Source organism: Talpa occidentalis, unplaced genomic scaffold, assembly GCF_014898055.3.
Source record: "Talpa occidentalis isolate TD23 unplaced genomic scaffold, MPIMG_talOcc4v2.1 talOcc4.16, whole genome shotgun sequence".
Taxonomy (NCBI): Eukaryota; Metazoa; Chordata; class Mammalia; order Eulipotyphla; family Talpidae; genus Talpa; species Talpa occidentalis.
Genome location: NW_023601653.1, coordinates 27,453,790 through 27,470,762, shown reverse-complemented (window position 1 = coordinate 27,470,762; position 16,973 = coordinate 27,453,790). Strand labels below are relative to the sequence as shown.

General features: G+C 33.4%; 1 protein-coding gene across 1 annotated transcript in view; it reads left to right on the top strand.

Annotated features, from left to right (window-relative positions):
* PTPRQ (protein tyrosine phosphatase receptor type Q) overlaps nt 1-16,973 on the top strand; it is a 161,927-nt gene that overhangs the window by 9,707 nt on the left and 135,247 nt on the right. Inside the window, exons 7-9 of the mRNA XM_037513931.2 lie at nt 1,014-1,142; nt 1,840-1,986; nt 7,609-7,781. Of these exons, the coding sequence (XP_037369828.1) occupies nt 1,014-1,142; nt 1,840-1,986; nt 7,609-7,781 (449 nt within the window). The remainder of the gene's footprint in view (nt 1-1,013; nt 1,143-1,839; nt 1,987-7,608; nt 7,782-16,973) is intronic.

Here is a 16,973-nt window from a genome sequence, read left to right as displayed (position 1 = left end):
ATAAAAACAGTAGTTAAAAAAGACATATATCCTCTTTGCCCTGTAGTTTCCACCTATGAAAAATGGAGACAGTAATCATACCTTCATTATGGTAGTGGTGTTAGGATTACATGAGTATAATTAGCTATTATTGTTATTACTGTTAAATTTTAAATTCTAAGAGTATGTACTTATAGGTATGGGTATGTGTATATTTAATTATGGCATTAATAGTTTTATGGCAATAGAGAGATAGGTGATACTGACATTTTGATAACTTTTGAGAACACTGAAAGTTATTATTGGTAGGGTATTTTCATGAAAGCACAGTATTTATTTTCTGATAACATAGCTGTCAACCCCATCATTTTATTGCATATATGTTTGAGGTTTTTCTTGATTTAAAATGTCATTTTTTAATCATTCCTTTTCCCTCTTCCATACTTCTTACCTCTTTTTCTCCAATAAAAATCATTAATTTCATGAGAACCAAAAAGTGAAATTTTCAGCACTAAATAAAACTAGTAATTGTTGCAAATAGCAAGTTTATTTGATAATCCAGCAGGTTTCATTCAAATTTGTCAACTACAGGGCCTCCCCTGGTGGTGCAGGCAGTTGAGCACTGCGCTCTGAAGCTGTCCACAGCCTCTGCAGCGCTGGTTCAATCCTGGCCAGTCTGCGAGGGTCCCACATGGCGAGCAGACCTCTCCCTTCTCACCCCTGCTCCCCTCAGCAATGTATTTCGTCAGTCTGCCTGTTCTGGTCCCTGCTCTGTCTCTGGTGAATTCTCTCGCCCTCCCATGCATCTGGCCTGTACCCTGGTTCTTATATAAATAAATAAAATAAATCTTTAAAAAAGACAAAACATATTTGTCAACTATATTCTTTTTTCATTTTTCTTGAGTTAAAAAGACCCTTTGCCTTTAGTGTGGCATTGTATTTTCTATCCAGCTTTGGGCTTATGATGTGTATTTAGTAAGGTATTTTTATTTTTAATTTGTATCTATTACTGATTTATTCTGTAATCATTTTAGTGCCTGAAGGACCACCACAAAATTGTGTGACAGGCAATGTCACAGGAAAGTCCTTTTCAATTTCATGGGATCCACCAACTATAGTAACAGGGAAATTTAGTTACAGAGTTGAATTATATGGACCAACAGGTAGGTCTAATTGATTTTGTGTTTACCTTCTGGAGTAAAAATTATAGAAATGTCGCTACTATTCAACTTTTAAAAAGTATCAAGCTCTTTTTAGAAGACCTTATAGAAAAATAGGAAGGTGAGACCTTTTCAGAGAGTTAACTTTTGGGGTGACTACAATGGAATAGAAACAGTGTTCTTAGAGGTGAGCAATATATTAGCTAAAGCAGAAGTTGAAAGAGCTAGTCAAAGGTAAAGTTGAGCATTTAAAGAATTTTGATAATGGTTATTGAGGAATTTTGCTCAGCAAACGAACTAGAAATGTTTTCTAAATATATCTTTCCATAGCAAATAATGAGACTATTTACATTTTCATTGACTAAATTTATGTCAAATACTGTCACATTTCTTACACTAGTAAAATCTATGTTCCTATTAAAATGTCAAAAAAAAACTTAGTAATTCATAGGGTTTTATGATTTAACAAGTGGTTTTAAGCATTGTAAGATTTTAATGTTCTTTCCATTATTTTAATCAAAGTGAAATCAGTGTAATACTAAGCCAAATGTTTTAAATATAATCATTTAAAAATTGTAACTCAAAAGCATTAGTGCATAGATTAACACTCTAGTTTACTCTCTTGGCTCTATTCTCAAATGTGAGGATGGTTATATCCTTGATGAGAAATTAATCTGTAAGTGTGATTTGCTTTCTGCAGGTCGGATTTTGGATAATAGTACAAAAGACCTTAAATTTGCATTCACTAACCTAGTACCATTTACAATGTATGATGTGTATGTTGCGGCTGAAACCAGTGCTGGAATTGGACCTAAATCAAATATTTCAATATTCACTCCTCCAGAAGGTAAGACCTTCTCCTTTATTGTGCTAATGAGGTATTTTTACTCTGCTTTCAAGTTTTATTGCATTTGTTAAAAATGATATTAGAAGCTATTTGGTTTATATTTACTTAATTCATGTTAATTCTTTATCAGATTATCTAATATATTCTGAACATGTGTTCATCAAAATATAAAACTCATATCCTTCTTAATAAGAGAGACTGAAGATCAAGTAAGATTATGAAACATTATATGCCCTATCTGTCTTTTGGAGATTTACAATGAATATTAACAAACCCTCCAAAAGTTTTAAAGTAAACAAACACTTTTAATATTATTTAATCCACAATTTTTAGTGTAGAATATATTTTGGCCACAGAATAATGCTCAAAAGAGTCTGTATATCTCCAATGCCTACAACAAATATCTTTATAATCAAAAGGGCATTCTAAGCAAGTGAGAATTCCTGGAGGGTGCATAAAACAAATTTAATACAATATGCTGAAATATGAAAACAACATTTCTCTTAAGGAAATTTTCTATTTATACATATTAAACATCACACCTATTCACTATAGTGTTTACAAATGTTATAATACATTTTCATAGCATATTTTCTTGCTCTACAACATGTTTGCTAAATACTCTTTTTCAATTTAGATTATAATTATTAAGAATACAGTAATTTTTACAACCATATTAACACCTGAAAATATTTCCAGAATTTATTTGTGTGATAGCAAATACACAGTAACTCATGAATTACATAGTCATCAAATACACACCACTCATAATTTGGACATACATTCATGAGTTAGCATTCAAGTATTTGACCACTAGAGGGCAGCAACTATTAGGTAATTTTGTTCTACTTCAAAGAATAATTGACCCTTGTTAATATTTTGATGTTGTAAGAACATAAAAATTATGTTTTATGATATTTTCAAATGAAAATCCTAATGTGTATATTGTTTCAATACACGAATGAAGAAGGAGATACATATTCATAAGCAAGATGTTCTAACTTTTTCATATTGAAAGTTTTGCATTGTCTTTCTATCAGAAGATTCTTAGCTTTATCTGTCTTTTCCATTAGCCCTTCAATTTTCCCCATTTCTACATACAAACTGCTCTTAAGCATTTCCAGAAAAGCTAGAGAGACTTATGGATAGTGATCAAAGAGCATAGAGACTTTGAGTTTGATCTAAATAACATTTTGAAATTATACAGTCAAATTAATCAATAAATTTCTTTCCTTATGTATATAATTAAATAATATTGGTAATTTTGTCTTCTTCCCAATACATCCAGTTTTGATGTTCCTAAACTGAGTCCATAATTTAAGTTTATTGTTTTAGTGCCATTATGCTTGTCATACATTTGATTAAAAAAAAATAAGGAAACTATATTGCCACATAAATGCCATGTGTTTATTTTGAATGTTATTTAAACATAAACTTCCCTCTCTCTATTTTTTGAACATTTTATTGGTAAAATAATGGGTAGAATTTTAAGCATATGTTCCATATATTTCTCATGGGTTATTTTTACACCAAATAATTTTGAGTCCATGACCCATATAACAATAAATTAATTCTGAGTTATATCCTACTGCTTCTTAAACCACTCATTATAGATCACATCCAGTGGCTCTCAGATGGGTCCACTGGCAACAGACTGGCTCCATTAAGGGCAGGAGAGCTGTGGTTCTTACCTCTCCATCACCCCCTCCCTCAGTGGAGTTCTCTAGGGGTAGTTGAGCCTTAGGATGTGCTTCCATGGAATGCTGTGGCAAATGCAGTGAATGTAGCTTTCTACTTCTGACAACACTAATAAATCCTGGTCCCACTAATTAAAACTTCATAATAAAAGAATCTTTAAACTATATGAGAACAATGTAATTACACACTAGAAATATATACTTTCAATTAAAGTTGATATTTTAATTTTAGATTATTCTTTTTCATTTATTAATACAAAAGGGTTCTTTGTATTCTAATTAAGGTCACAATTTATTTTCTTTGCCATATTTAAAAGTAATTTTTAGTCTGTTTAAAATTTAATTAGAAGCAGTGTTTATTAGTATCTTCTGAAGCAAGTGGTATTCTAACAAAATCTACAGATAGTCATAGAACCCAGCTCCAGATTCCAGGACAGGGGTAGGGGTACAGGTGAAGTTGCCCTCATTCAGTTCTAACTCTGAAAACCTTGACAAAGTCATCAAAATTATGGCAGGGCTTGGGGAGTTGCTTATAAGAAAAGTTTTAACACAAAGTATATGATTAAAGCTTTCTCAAACCATAGCTTTAAAAAGATGTTGAATTGATCTCATATAGAAAATGATATATGCTATCACAAATAATGGGGCTGGTTTGTTAACACTGATAATGTTATGGTACAAGTCTACCTTGAACATCAAAGAAAGTCAATGTCATGTTATTATAATAATTCTATATCTTTAAAATAAATTTTCTACATTCCCTTAATATTTAACAGATTTCTTTTATATATAAATGTGTTTATAATGTTACATTGGCTTACAATACCATATATGATTCAGAAATATAGGATCCCACCTCTTCAGGTGTATGCTACCACGCTACACCCACCACCAAGGCACCCATAGTCCTCACCATAGTCTATTGTGCCCCTAAGCATTTCTCTATGTAGGCATGAAGGAGAGATGATTTTTGGAAAAAAATAGTTTAATAATTGCCAGTGTTACCAAATATCTATTCCAAAATTAGGCAATGTTGTTGAATTCATATAGGCACATTTTCTCATTATTTGTATGGAGCTAAAAAAATCATAAGTAAATTTTGTTGTTTCAGCATCCCCTAATAGCTTTTCTGTCATTAATGGCAAATATTCAATAAGAAGTTTAGCACCATTACTTAAAAAACGAGTATTGAAATCAATACTTACTCCCCTCACTTGGCCTCTGTGGTTTGAACTTGCCAATTTCTGCATATAGTAGTACAAGTTTTGTAAGGAAATTACTAAGACTGATAGCTTTGTGTTTTTAAGGATTTTCAGTGATTTATTTTTCAATCTATTTTTCTCAAATGTACTTCTAATGGAAGTTTAATTTGCTAGATAATGGCAAAGATTATTTTTGAATGTTTTCTTTATCCTAATGTAATTTGCTTCATTTTATTTTTCCTAACAGTTTTTCAATTGAAACTTCAAACCATTTTGAATATTTTGTACCAATTATATGTTTACACTGTGTCTCATATATTAGTAGCATTTATAGATACATTGACTTGAGAGTGACTCTTTGGTAGTCCCTGTGGACGACACCTTCAGAATTGATGTTGAACCATGAATAATTGTCTTGTGTGTTTGATTTTCTTTAGTTAATTTGGTATCAATATTAAAGGAGTTTGATCTAATCCACACTTCTCTGGTTTCCCCATAAGAACTGTGGTATAACAGATCAAGTATCTTTCTAAAGACAAGACACAATGCTGTCTACTCCATTTCCTTATCCCCTAAGCTTTTTCTTCTTTCATATAAAAAAAAGAGAGAGCAAGATAGGTTTACAGTCATTCTTATGCAAGTTTGAGATACATTTTTTGAGTAATATAGAACCCACTTAATCTTTACTTGGATTGTAATTTGAGATGCCATCCACAAAACTTAGACTGTTTGGAAGTTATCTTGTAAATTAGATGATGAAGCTGCTAGATTTAACTAGATTTCACTAATAAAATAAGAGACAAAAATGTTTTCTGCTGAACTTGGTAATTTTTGGTAGCTATAGTTGATATTCTACGTAAGGTCACATTGAATAGAAAAATGACAGCCTTTTCTATGATTTATGTTATATAATACTGTCTTTGTCTATGAAGAAATTTGAAAATAAAATGTAACAGAAAGATGGAATGAGTTTTTATTCTTTATGTAGCTGTGTTATTTTCACACTACATTATTAACTAGAAAGTGCCTTTGGCCTTGCAAATTGGTAAATATGATGATAAAAACATAACTCCTAGAGACCTTATGTATCAGTGAAATGAAACATGTATTAGGAGTGGAGTGACCTGTACAAAAACTTTATGTATCTTATTTCTCCTATCTTTAAGTGCCTAGTATAGTGATCTTATAAATTTTCTATCTGTTGAATAATGAATGACTGAAACTATTAATCAATCAGTCAGTGATTGTGGGGTACCAGCCTAGAATTCTTTCTTCCTTTAAATGTCAAACTGTTTTTCTTCAGATTAGTACTTTTGTGGTGAGAGCATCGAAAGAGATATACCAAAATGTTTAGCTAACTTCTCTATATAGAGATGTTCTAAAATGTTTTTTATAAAGTTTTGTAGAATTAGCAAATTATAGTTGCATCCATGTTATGATCTCCCATTTGTGAGTAGGGTTTTACACTTGCTGGATCCTAGAATCTTGGCTGCAGTAATCAAATAATACACTCTTAAAACAGGCTGATTTATTATCCATCTAGCCATTAACCATTCAGCACACATTTAGAAGTATTTATGTTGTTATACTGCTTGGAGGCTTTTTTTTTTTTTTACCAATTATTTCTTAAAGACCAAGAACAAAGTTTCATTTAGTGCATGAAAATTCTATATAGTTTAATACAAAGCTAACCTAAGCATAACTATATTCATGAGTTATATGTAATATTTAAGGAAGTTGTGGCATTAATTTTCAGTTCCTTTCTGTTATCTTGAAAGAGACTGGAGTCATTTTCTATTTATATTTACCCTTCATGTGTATTTCTTTCATATGAAGGTGAAATATCTCCATTTAAAGAAATGAATTGAATGTTATTACATCCTGATCATAAAGAAAAATATTTTAATACCACATTTTTCTCTTTATTGAATCAACAGTTTATAAATTATCTTCAACTTTTTGTTCCATGTAGTTATTTTTGTTGCTAATAAAGTATCACAGGTAAGGAACTATGGGAAGTGGGTGCACTGGCTATTTAGGTCACATACGAGCTATAAATAGAAAGTGGACATAAGCCCAGGGCAAGTTTATCCTGGGTCAATAACTCCTGTAGCACTGACAGGTTTCCTAGATGTCATTTTTGGTGACTTTGAAACTAGAATTTGTTGAAATATTGGGTTTTTATCTTAAACTAATTGTTAATCACTTTTTTAATCACTGCAAAGGGTGAAAACACCTGAAATTTGAGACTTGCATAATTAATCTGTAAAATGAACAAAAATCAACAAATTTTTTACTCTCATGCCATAAAAGATAACTTAATTGAATTTACCAAATACATTTCATTACATTTCAGGTCTTCTGGGTATTATTTTTTGCCATGTTCCTATCATTTTTATAAGGCTTTCAGATTTTCTACTGGGCATTAATCATCTAAAAACATCTTTCTCTAAGGAGTTATCTTAATTTCTTTTGAAATAATGTTATGTTTTAAATTTGGGGAAATGTTTTCATGTTATCCTTTTTGAGCATAATATAGAGAAATTTTAGCAGTAAAATTTGTGTTTTTCAGTTGTGCGATACATATTTAATTGTTAATATAAGTTATTTTAGCCAATTTTCTCATAGAATTGTGTACATATCTTACATTATGAGTCATGAATTTACAGAATAATTTTAGGTTAGGAAATATATTTTTAAATTACCCCCTCATTGTTTTATAGTTCCAGGGGCAGTATTTGATTTAAAACTTGCAGAAGTAGAAGCCACACAAATAAGAATTACTTGGAAGAAACCACGACAACCAAATGGAATAATTAACCAATACCGAGTCAAAGTGCTACTTTCAGAAACTGGCGTAATTTTGGAAAACACATTACTCACAGGAAAAGATGAGGTATTGCACTTTCATTTTACATCTTAGTGAGTACTTTCTACTTGGTACTGGCCCTGCTAACTCAGGATATTTGCCAGCATTCAAATGAAATATTTGACGATCTTTATTATACAAATGAAGTACATTTGGAATATGTTGATAATCTAGTTTGATCACAATGCATTCTAGGACATATATCATTACTTAAGTGCTATTATTCTTTTTCAGTGTATGAAAAATGTTAATTGAGCAATTACAGTACTAAAGGCACTTTCATATGTGAATACTTTTATGGTAATTCAGCTAGTGAATTGTTTGGAAACTATGGTTACATTCAAACACACCTTCAAAGGTTGTGCTTGAAATTTGGAATAGTTGATAAAGACACAGAAATTTTATTTTATTTACCTTCTTTTTTTCAATTGACAGATAATTGACTTGTGTTAGTGTGAGGCACATAGCATGATGATTTCATTTACATACATTGTAAAACAATTATAAGTTCAGCCAACATGAATCATCCTCTATAGGTACAATGTGCACCACACCTGATCAAAAAGGACAATCTTTTAATGTCATATTTTCTCTTTCTTGAATCAAATAAGCAAAGAAAGAAGGCAGAAAATTCTTGTATTGAGAATGTATAGGATTTGCTATTGTAACAACTTTCCTATATAGCATACAGCAGGGTTAGGTAGTTACTATTTGCAAATTAAATACCAGGTACTGATAGTCTAACTAGAAGTTTGTGCCCATTAGCCACTTTCTTCTAATTCCCCCTCTGCCTCTGATAACTTGTCTGACCTCTTTTCATTATGAATGTACTTGATCTTGGTTTTTGTTTTTCTAGATTCCACACATAAATGAAATTATATGGTATTTGTCTTCCTTCACTTAGCATAATGCCCTCAAGTTCCAGCCATGTTGTCTCTCAAATGGCAGAATTTCTTCATTTTTTAATGATTGAATAGTATTCTATTGGGCATACATACCAAAATGTCCTTATCCATTCATCCCTGGCTGGACACAATTTAGTTCCATACATTGGTTATGTATGTAATATATACATATATATTATATGTGTGTGTGTGTATACAGAATAATTGTGTATACACACACACACACACACACACACACACTTGGAAGTACAGATGTCTTTTTGAGTTAATGTTTTCACTTCCTCTGAATATATTCCCAGAAGTGAAATTGCTGAATTATATGGTAGTTCTATTTTTAATTTTTTTTATGCATTCTCCTTACTGCTTTCCATAGTGGCTGCACTAATTTACTGTCTCACCAACAGAAGCATAGTCATTTTAATAGCTGCTGTGGACAAATGATTATGTTCTGTTTAGTCTTAGGAAGCTAAATTTCCCAGAACTGCCTCATTTAATAAAGAACCAAGCCAAGTAAATTTGATTAAAGAAATCAAATAACTAAATAAAAGAGATTAAAGTTGTTTTATAGATATAAAGTAAGAGGACAGTGTGTTTGCATCTATTCACACTGAAAAAAATATTATTTCCTATTTTTTCTGTTAGGAAATATAGGTTAACACTGATTTCTCTTCACTGTGTTCATTCATCTCATCCAGCCAGATTTTCACCTGTAAGGACCCTCTTGGCCTTCTGACTAGTTATATCCAGTTACTCACTGCTCTCTGGCACACACACAAAATAAATGTATTTAGAACCAGTGTGGCAATCACTTGGCCTGGGAGGAAATACCTGTGCTCGTTCCAGAGACAGGAGTAATTGGTGTCTCACTGTGCTGAGTAGGCATCAGTCTTCCTCTCCTGGCAATTATTTGAAAGTTGACCTTACTATGTCTTCAGTGTACTTTGACATTTCAAGACTTACTTCTCCAATTCATTCACCATATCCAGTCTAGGGTTAAACTTTAATCCTATATTGACTCCTTTGCTCTGTGCAAAAGATTTTGAGTTATGATTTCTTGGATATTCTAGTTGACAACGCAGGCAAAGGGCAAAAGCTTAACCCTCGGCTCCTGAAAAGGTCTTAAATTAGATCCATAGCTTTTTTAGTGGTAGGTGACAGGGCTCCCCCTTCTGTTAATGACATCTACTGAATGGCTAGTCACACCTGTTTTTCGCTTGAAGCTAAGAATTTGAGCAAAGGCTTTGTGATTCTGCCTCTGCCTATTAGGCCTGCAATTTCTGTAACATAGTAGAGAAAATGAGCTTTGGAGCCATACAAATCAGGGCTTCTGACTTGGACAGTGAGAATAGTAAGAATATTTGGGTTTAAACCCTGGTTTTGCCATTACCGAGGGTTTGACTTTAAGAATGTTGCCCTGAGCTCTCTGAACTTCAGTTTCCTCTTTTCTAAAATCGGTACTATGAATCCCTGTAACAAAGGTTTGATAGTGAATATTTATTGGGCTAATGTGTGTGAAGAGCTTAGGATTGTACCTTGTATGTGCTATGTGCTGTGCTAAATAATTGTGATCTCTTGTGGTTGTTAATCAAGACATTGGATCTTCTACCCTAGTTGGCACTCAATTTAGTTTTCCTTATCCTCTCTCAATGAAAGAAGATTTGATTATTTTATTTCTGTGATGATAGCTTCATTAGGTCAGGTCCATTTTTGATATTTCTGCTTTTTTTTTATATGACTGGTATTTGGCTAACCTTTTAGGAGGTTAATATGGAGAGAGAAATATGGCAGAAGCTCTAACCCCAAATGGAGCTGGGTTCCAGCCCCAGCTCCGAGTTCAAAACTCTGGACAAGTTATTTTGGTGACTTGGTACCTGCATTGGTATAACAGAACTTATATACCCATCTTAAGGGTGGGAAACAAATGAAAGGACATAAAACCTTTGGCTTAATGTGTTCACTTATTAAGTGATTAATTAATTAATTTCCTTCTCTTTGGCATCTTTCTTAGGATCTTTAATTCACTCAAACTTTTCAATATGTAGCCTTCACACTTTGTCTCAAGCATTATTTAAATTCTTGAAATATTATTAAAAGTCACCAGTGACTTCCTAAATGTGAAATATGGTATATATACTCTTTTAAACAACCTCATCTCCCTTTTCTCTCCCAAAATATACTTCTCTGACCCCCCAGTCTACCTTTTGATACTAATTGCCCCCTAATACTTTCTCATTTTTATGTACTTTGACTATGTAAAATTTTGATCTTGTGCATTTAGAGAGGAAGAAAACAAAAAGTATAACTATTCTTTATAATTTTCTACCTCTTTCTTTATAAAGGGATTCTAGAGAGTTTTGTTTTCAGGCATCTCATTGCACTTTATTTTGATGATCTTGCTGTTTCATTCACTGCTTCCTAGTTACATTATCTCTTGCCTTGCTTTCCATGCTGATCTTTCTCTCGGACACTCTGCATTCCTAAAGTCATTTGTGGGAAAACCCCTAGAGATTATCACATCTGAACTCATTTCTGCCTAAGACAAAACCAAACAAAAATCTTTCTTGGGATAATAGGTCTTGGTTCATGAGCAGAATGTGGAGATGAAGTTGGAATGAGAATAGATACTAGAGAGACATCCTGGGAAAGTGATGTGAACCTGTGAAGGTTCCCACAGGACACACACAAAGATCTATCCAAGCATTAATAATTTCACTGTGTCAAAAACAGGCCTGAAGAAATGTTGATTTCCAACCCTGATACCAAATACAGTCTAACTTCTTAACCTTACACTGGGCACATCAGAATTCTCTGTCCTGAAGGTCATTGTCTAGATTTTATGGCATTGGATGGATTTTATGGCATTTGTATATGTCTGATATTTTTGCTTATCAGATAAAGTCACCATTGTCCTCTCTGTCATGAATGTTTGAAGTCTGGGGGTGATCTTTGTCTTTGGTGATATTTGCACTCACTAGTACTCAAAGTTAAAGGCTAGTTATTTCTATCTCCAAAATATGATGCTCATACATTTGTATTTCATGCCTGTATCCGCATGCCAGCAAAGGTTTGCATAGTCTCTTCCTTGGATTGTTGTTGTTATCGCACTACATTATTTTCCCAATGTTGTGTGTACAAAAGTAAAACCAATGTACATATACTATCTCACAGTTTTTATGGGTCAGAAATCCAGAGACTTTGGGTGGATTTTAGGCTTAGAGACTGCATTCAAGTGACTATGCTATGCTTCCTCTGGAGGCTAGACTGGAAAAGAATCCACTTTTAGGCTAACTCGGTTTCTGGACAGATTTCACTACTTTTTGGCCACAGAACACCTTTGCCTTCAGAACACCCTTGCCTTATTCTGTTGGTTAAACACAAATCACTGGTCCCACTCAATTCAAATGGAGAGGATTACACAAAGGTATGAACAATAAGAGGTAGGGGTGAGGGGGACCACCTAAGAGGTTATCTGCCGCACTCCCTCTGTCTACTGCTTTACATATAACATATCTATTAGAATTAACATTACAGATTTCAGTATTTAATTTTTTAAAGTAGCCAAACATGAATTGAGAACAGATAGGAAAGATGTGTATATAACCACTTAAATAATCTAACTCACTATTAGCGAAAAAAAAAAAAAAAAGCCAACAGATACTCTCTAGAATATGTATACAACAGAACACTCTAAGAATATTATTTAGTGACTTTAGAAGTAAACATCATAAGAACCAAAAGCAAAAGATATTTAAGATGTGCTTCTGGGGAGTAAGATTTGGAAGCAGGAAGTCATGGAGAGAGAACTGTTATTTTCTTAAATGATCTTTTTTTTTAAAGATTTATTTATTTATGCATATAAGAACTAGGGTACAGGCCAGAGGTGTGGGGGGTGAGAGGATTCACCAGAGACAGAGTGGGGAATAAACAGGCAGATTGATTGAGGTACACTGCTGAGGGGAGCAGCGGGTGAGTCAGGAGAGGTCTGCTGCGCCATGTGGGTAGCTCCCTGGCCAGCCGGGGATCGAACTTGTGCTGCAGTGGCTGCGGACAGCTTCACAGGTTGTGTCTTAACCCCTTGCACCACCAGGGAGGCCCAGAACTGTTATTTTCATTGTAAATCCCTTATCACTTCTTGGTTGTTTATTTTATCTTGTAGCCATATATATATAATATCATGATGAAACAAACAAATAGTAAATAAATTTGCTAGGATAGACTTGATCTGATCTCATCACTTGAGCAATCATATATTGCTCAAGTAGTCAATGTTTGTCACTGGTGGATATGACATGAAAGCTGAATTCTTAGCCAATTGCTATGGCATGGTGGCTGAGAATAGGGCTGGAGAATAGTTAAGGAATGCTTGAGAAAAGTTTACTTTATTGAGTATTAGAAACATAAACAGAATCAAATCTTAAAGAACAGTTCACTCAAATGTGAAGAATGATACAGTATTTGTTAGGGAGTTTTCAAACATATGCTAATTGCAAGTTTTTCTTTTTCTCACTGCTTGATAGCAACTAAAATCATGCAGTTGTCTATAGTAAAATATAAAAGCATTTCTTAAGAATAAGTCAAACCTTTTTATTAATTCAATTCAGCAGACTTCCAGTGAGTATAAATTGATAAAGTAGGTATTTAAAAAAATAATTAATACTTGAAATTACATTAGCTATAATGAAGATTATTACATGTAGTATTCAGTTGGTTTATTCAGGTGGATTAGGAATTTCACTCTGAAGACTTCTGATTCTTTCACATAAATTCCAAAGATTCCTGAGTAACATATGAGAAGCCTTTCATGTTGATGAATTGTGACATTCCCTAACACAATTGTCTTGACCAGAGACAAGATTTTGCTATCCAGGGGACATTGGGCAATCTCAAGAGACATTTTTCATTGTCACAACTAGGAGAAAGATTCTAGACTAGGGATGTGTTAAACATCCTACAGTGAACAATACAGCTCCTTCCAACAACATTATCTATCACAGAAAGGCAGTGGTGCTGTGGTAGAAACTGTACTAACTCAGTAAGTCCAAAACTTTGGGGAGTTTCAATGGGTCTTCTTCTCTTCAATTTCCCTCATTTCCATTCCTGCTTCTCTCTGCCCCTCCCAACTACTCTCTTTGTTCTGATTCTTTCCTATCATTTTTGTTTTCAAATTGATTTCTTTGTCATATTTTGAAAAATCTGACTAATACCCAATGCCGTTAAAAATTATTGAGCTAACACTGGTTTCTAACACTATAGAAATTTCATGTGTATATTACTGTAATTCAACATTTTTATGCTCTGTAGCATATGCACCCCCAAAAGTCTATATTGGACCTAATGCCTTTTTTTTTAAATGAAGTAACATCTCATAATGTTAGGTAAGTTTCAATTGTGCTTCATTGAAAAATCAACATGAGAATATTCTATATTAATTTCACCACTGAATGTCCAATTTTATCCATCACCATACCATTGTCCTGAGTTTCTCATTCATAAAAGGACTTTGAATCTGAGTAAATGTTTTTTCCCTGTCTGTGAAGACCATCTGAATTTTGTCCTTCCATTTGCTGATGTGGTGTATCAAGTTTATTGATTTGTATATGTAGAGAATTTGAAAAGACCCATCATGAATAATGAAATTGAAAAGTAATCAAAAGCCTCCCATGAAACAAAATCCCAGGACAAAGATGGCTTCAAAAATGGATTCTACCAAACTTTCAATGAAGAACTAATATCTATCCTTCTCAAACTCTCTTCCATAAAGTTAAAAGGAGGTAAAACTTCCAAATGTACTCTTTGAAACCAAGATCCCAAAACCAGATCAAACCATCACAATAAAACTATAGACCAATAGCCCTGATAAATATAGATGCAAAATCTCTCAACAAAAACCTAAATACATTAACATGATCAAGTGAATAATATTCCAGGATGCAAGAATAGTTCTACATATACAACTTGATAAATTCTCTTGAATGACTTTATCTTGCTTTCTGACTTTTCTATCTTTGAGTTTATTACAGCAAATTTGAACTCTCTGTGTGTTAAGGGATATAATATTCCTGTCTTTGTGATTGGATTCCAAAGAGTTGTCCTCTCCTTGTGATGTCATTCCCTAGAGCTCTCATTTTTGCCATGTGTTTTTTTTTTTAAATCAATTTTGCTACTTTAAATTTCTCTGCTATTTTTTTAAATATGTGAATCTGTAACTTAGAAAGTTGAACAACTCTTATATTGTCCAGAAAGTAGTGATATGGCTTTATTTGATTTTATTGAATATTTTAGTCCTCTAATGACTTCTGTAGGTATTGAAGTCTCTATTTGTCATTGCTCTGTCAGTGGCAAAGGGAGATGTGTTGAACCTTCCAACTGCTGCTGCAAATGTGTTGTGTGTGTGGGGGGTTCATTCTTGATAGCAATCTGAGTCTTTCCTCTTTGAGGTCCCAGATCTGAGATACTGCTGTCTGTTCACTATCAATGCACTTCACAAGGGCAGGACAATTCCCAAGTGACAAAGGAGAGGAAATATGGTGTAGAATGCCTTCTCTGTTGCCCTCCATATCAGGGTCCTTCTGTCATCATCCTGTCATCCTCACAGGGTGCTGGCCCCAGCTCCTCCTATATTCATGACCTTCACCTGAATATAGGGTGTATGTCTTCATATTGTTTGTGCTTTCACATCCCAAGGGCCCCTGGTTGGACTGACTGCCATATGTATCACCTGCCCCAGACCACAGCCTCCAGGCATTTTTCTTCTCCCCACTCTTGTCCAGTGAAATGTGAATCTCTTTGTGTCCTCTTTTGTATAGTCTGTATTGGTCTGTGAGGTGCAAGTAATGCTTCATTTCACTTAAAGTCACACGATATATGTCGTGTCCCTCTAGCTAATTGTTACATGTTCCTTTAGGAAGCTAAGAAAGGAACTCCCTTTATCATTTTGGTGATGTCACCTCAATAACGTCTTCAAAAAGGCAAAGTGTCAGAAATATTTATAACTTGGCACATGTGGTGATTATTAGTAACATTTTAGATTACTACAAAACTACTATTCAAATAATTGCACTACTTACCGATCTTCCCAATGAATCCCAAAATTTAGGAGAAATTCAGCCAAATTACCCAGGTCTATTCTTATATTAAAATGGTAGATTGTCAACAGAGGTGCTTAACTTAGTTAATTGATGCTATGGTTTAACTATTAATAATTTATACAACATGGGGTATTAAATATTGAAAGGCTTGATCCAAAGTCATAGTTCAGAGGGAATTTCTTTGTACATCCATGTTGTACTTTGTATCGTGTTTTGTCAACAGTAGATTCTCAAAGGGTGCCTGATTGATAGTGGAAACAGCTGTGTTGTCTGGGCATAAACCATTGACTAGAATAGGAGAACATATCTGAATTATGTGTTTGTGATTCATGCCCTCCTAGATATCCTGTTGAAGGCAGAACTGAAGTGAGCATAGGAAGATAGAAGACTTTTAACTTGTCCCATATAAGGTTCCCTATGCAGAATTATTTATCACAGTATTTTTAGAGTTTATAGGTGTCCTGCTTTTCATCACAATACTTTCCTTGGTAAAGATATAAGAAGATTTAGGTAATTTTGTTCACAAATATCATTTGGAAAACTGGAGATTTTCTTGATTCTTTTCTCCATGCTTTTGTTTCTCAGAAAAGTTGATATTTAGATGACCTATCATTTTAGACAGTTAAATATGTTAATTGTTTTAAAATTTCTTTCCTTCCTGAGACTTGTTTCTGTGCATCTTTTTTTTTAATGCTAAGTACTTTTATTAATAAGGGCTAGAAGACCTATTTTTGACTTTAGAAGTGAAGACAATCCAAAAATATAAGATAATTAAATGACAGTTGTACAGAAACTTATAAATAAATGAACTTATGAATTATTTGTATGTTCTGAAGGTACAAGAACATGGACAGAGAATAAGTGGAGTAATTTTATTTTAAGAAGGGAAGTTTTGGAAGTAAGTTTGCAGTAGAACTTTAAAAGGAATTGATCAAAACTAGAATAGTTCTTGAAATGCTTTTTTCCCCCCCAAACTATTTTATTTAGAGAAATTTAAAATAGATATAAAGGTAGAAAACATGCATAATGAGCCCCATATATCAACCAACAGTTAGAAAATTCTGCCATTCTTGCCCCAGGTGTCTCCTGTTGTTGCTGCTACTGCAGATATGTTTTAAAATAAATCCCATACTTCACATTGCTTTCTACCTACGTGCCCCACTAAACTCAGTTCTGTAAAACGCATTCCCACAACTCACATTTAATAACCAAACCAAACTCACATA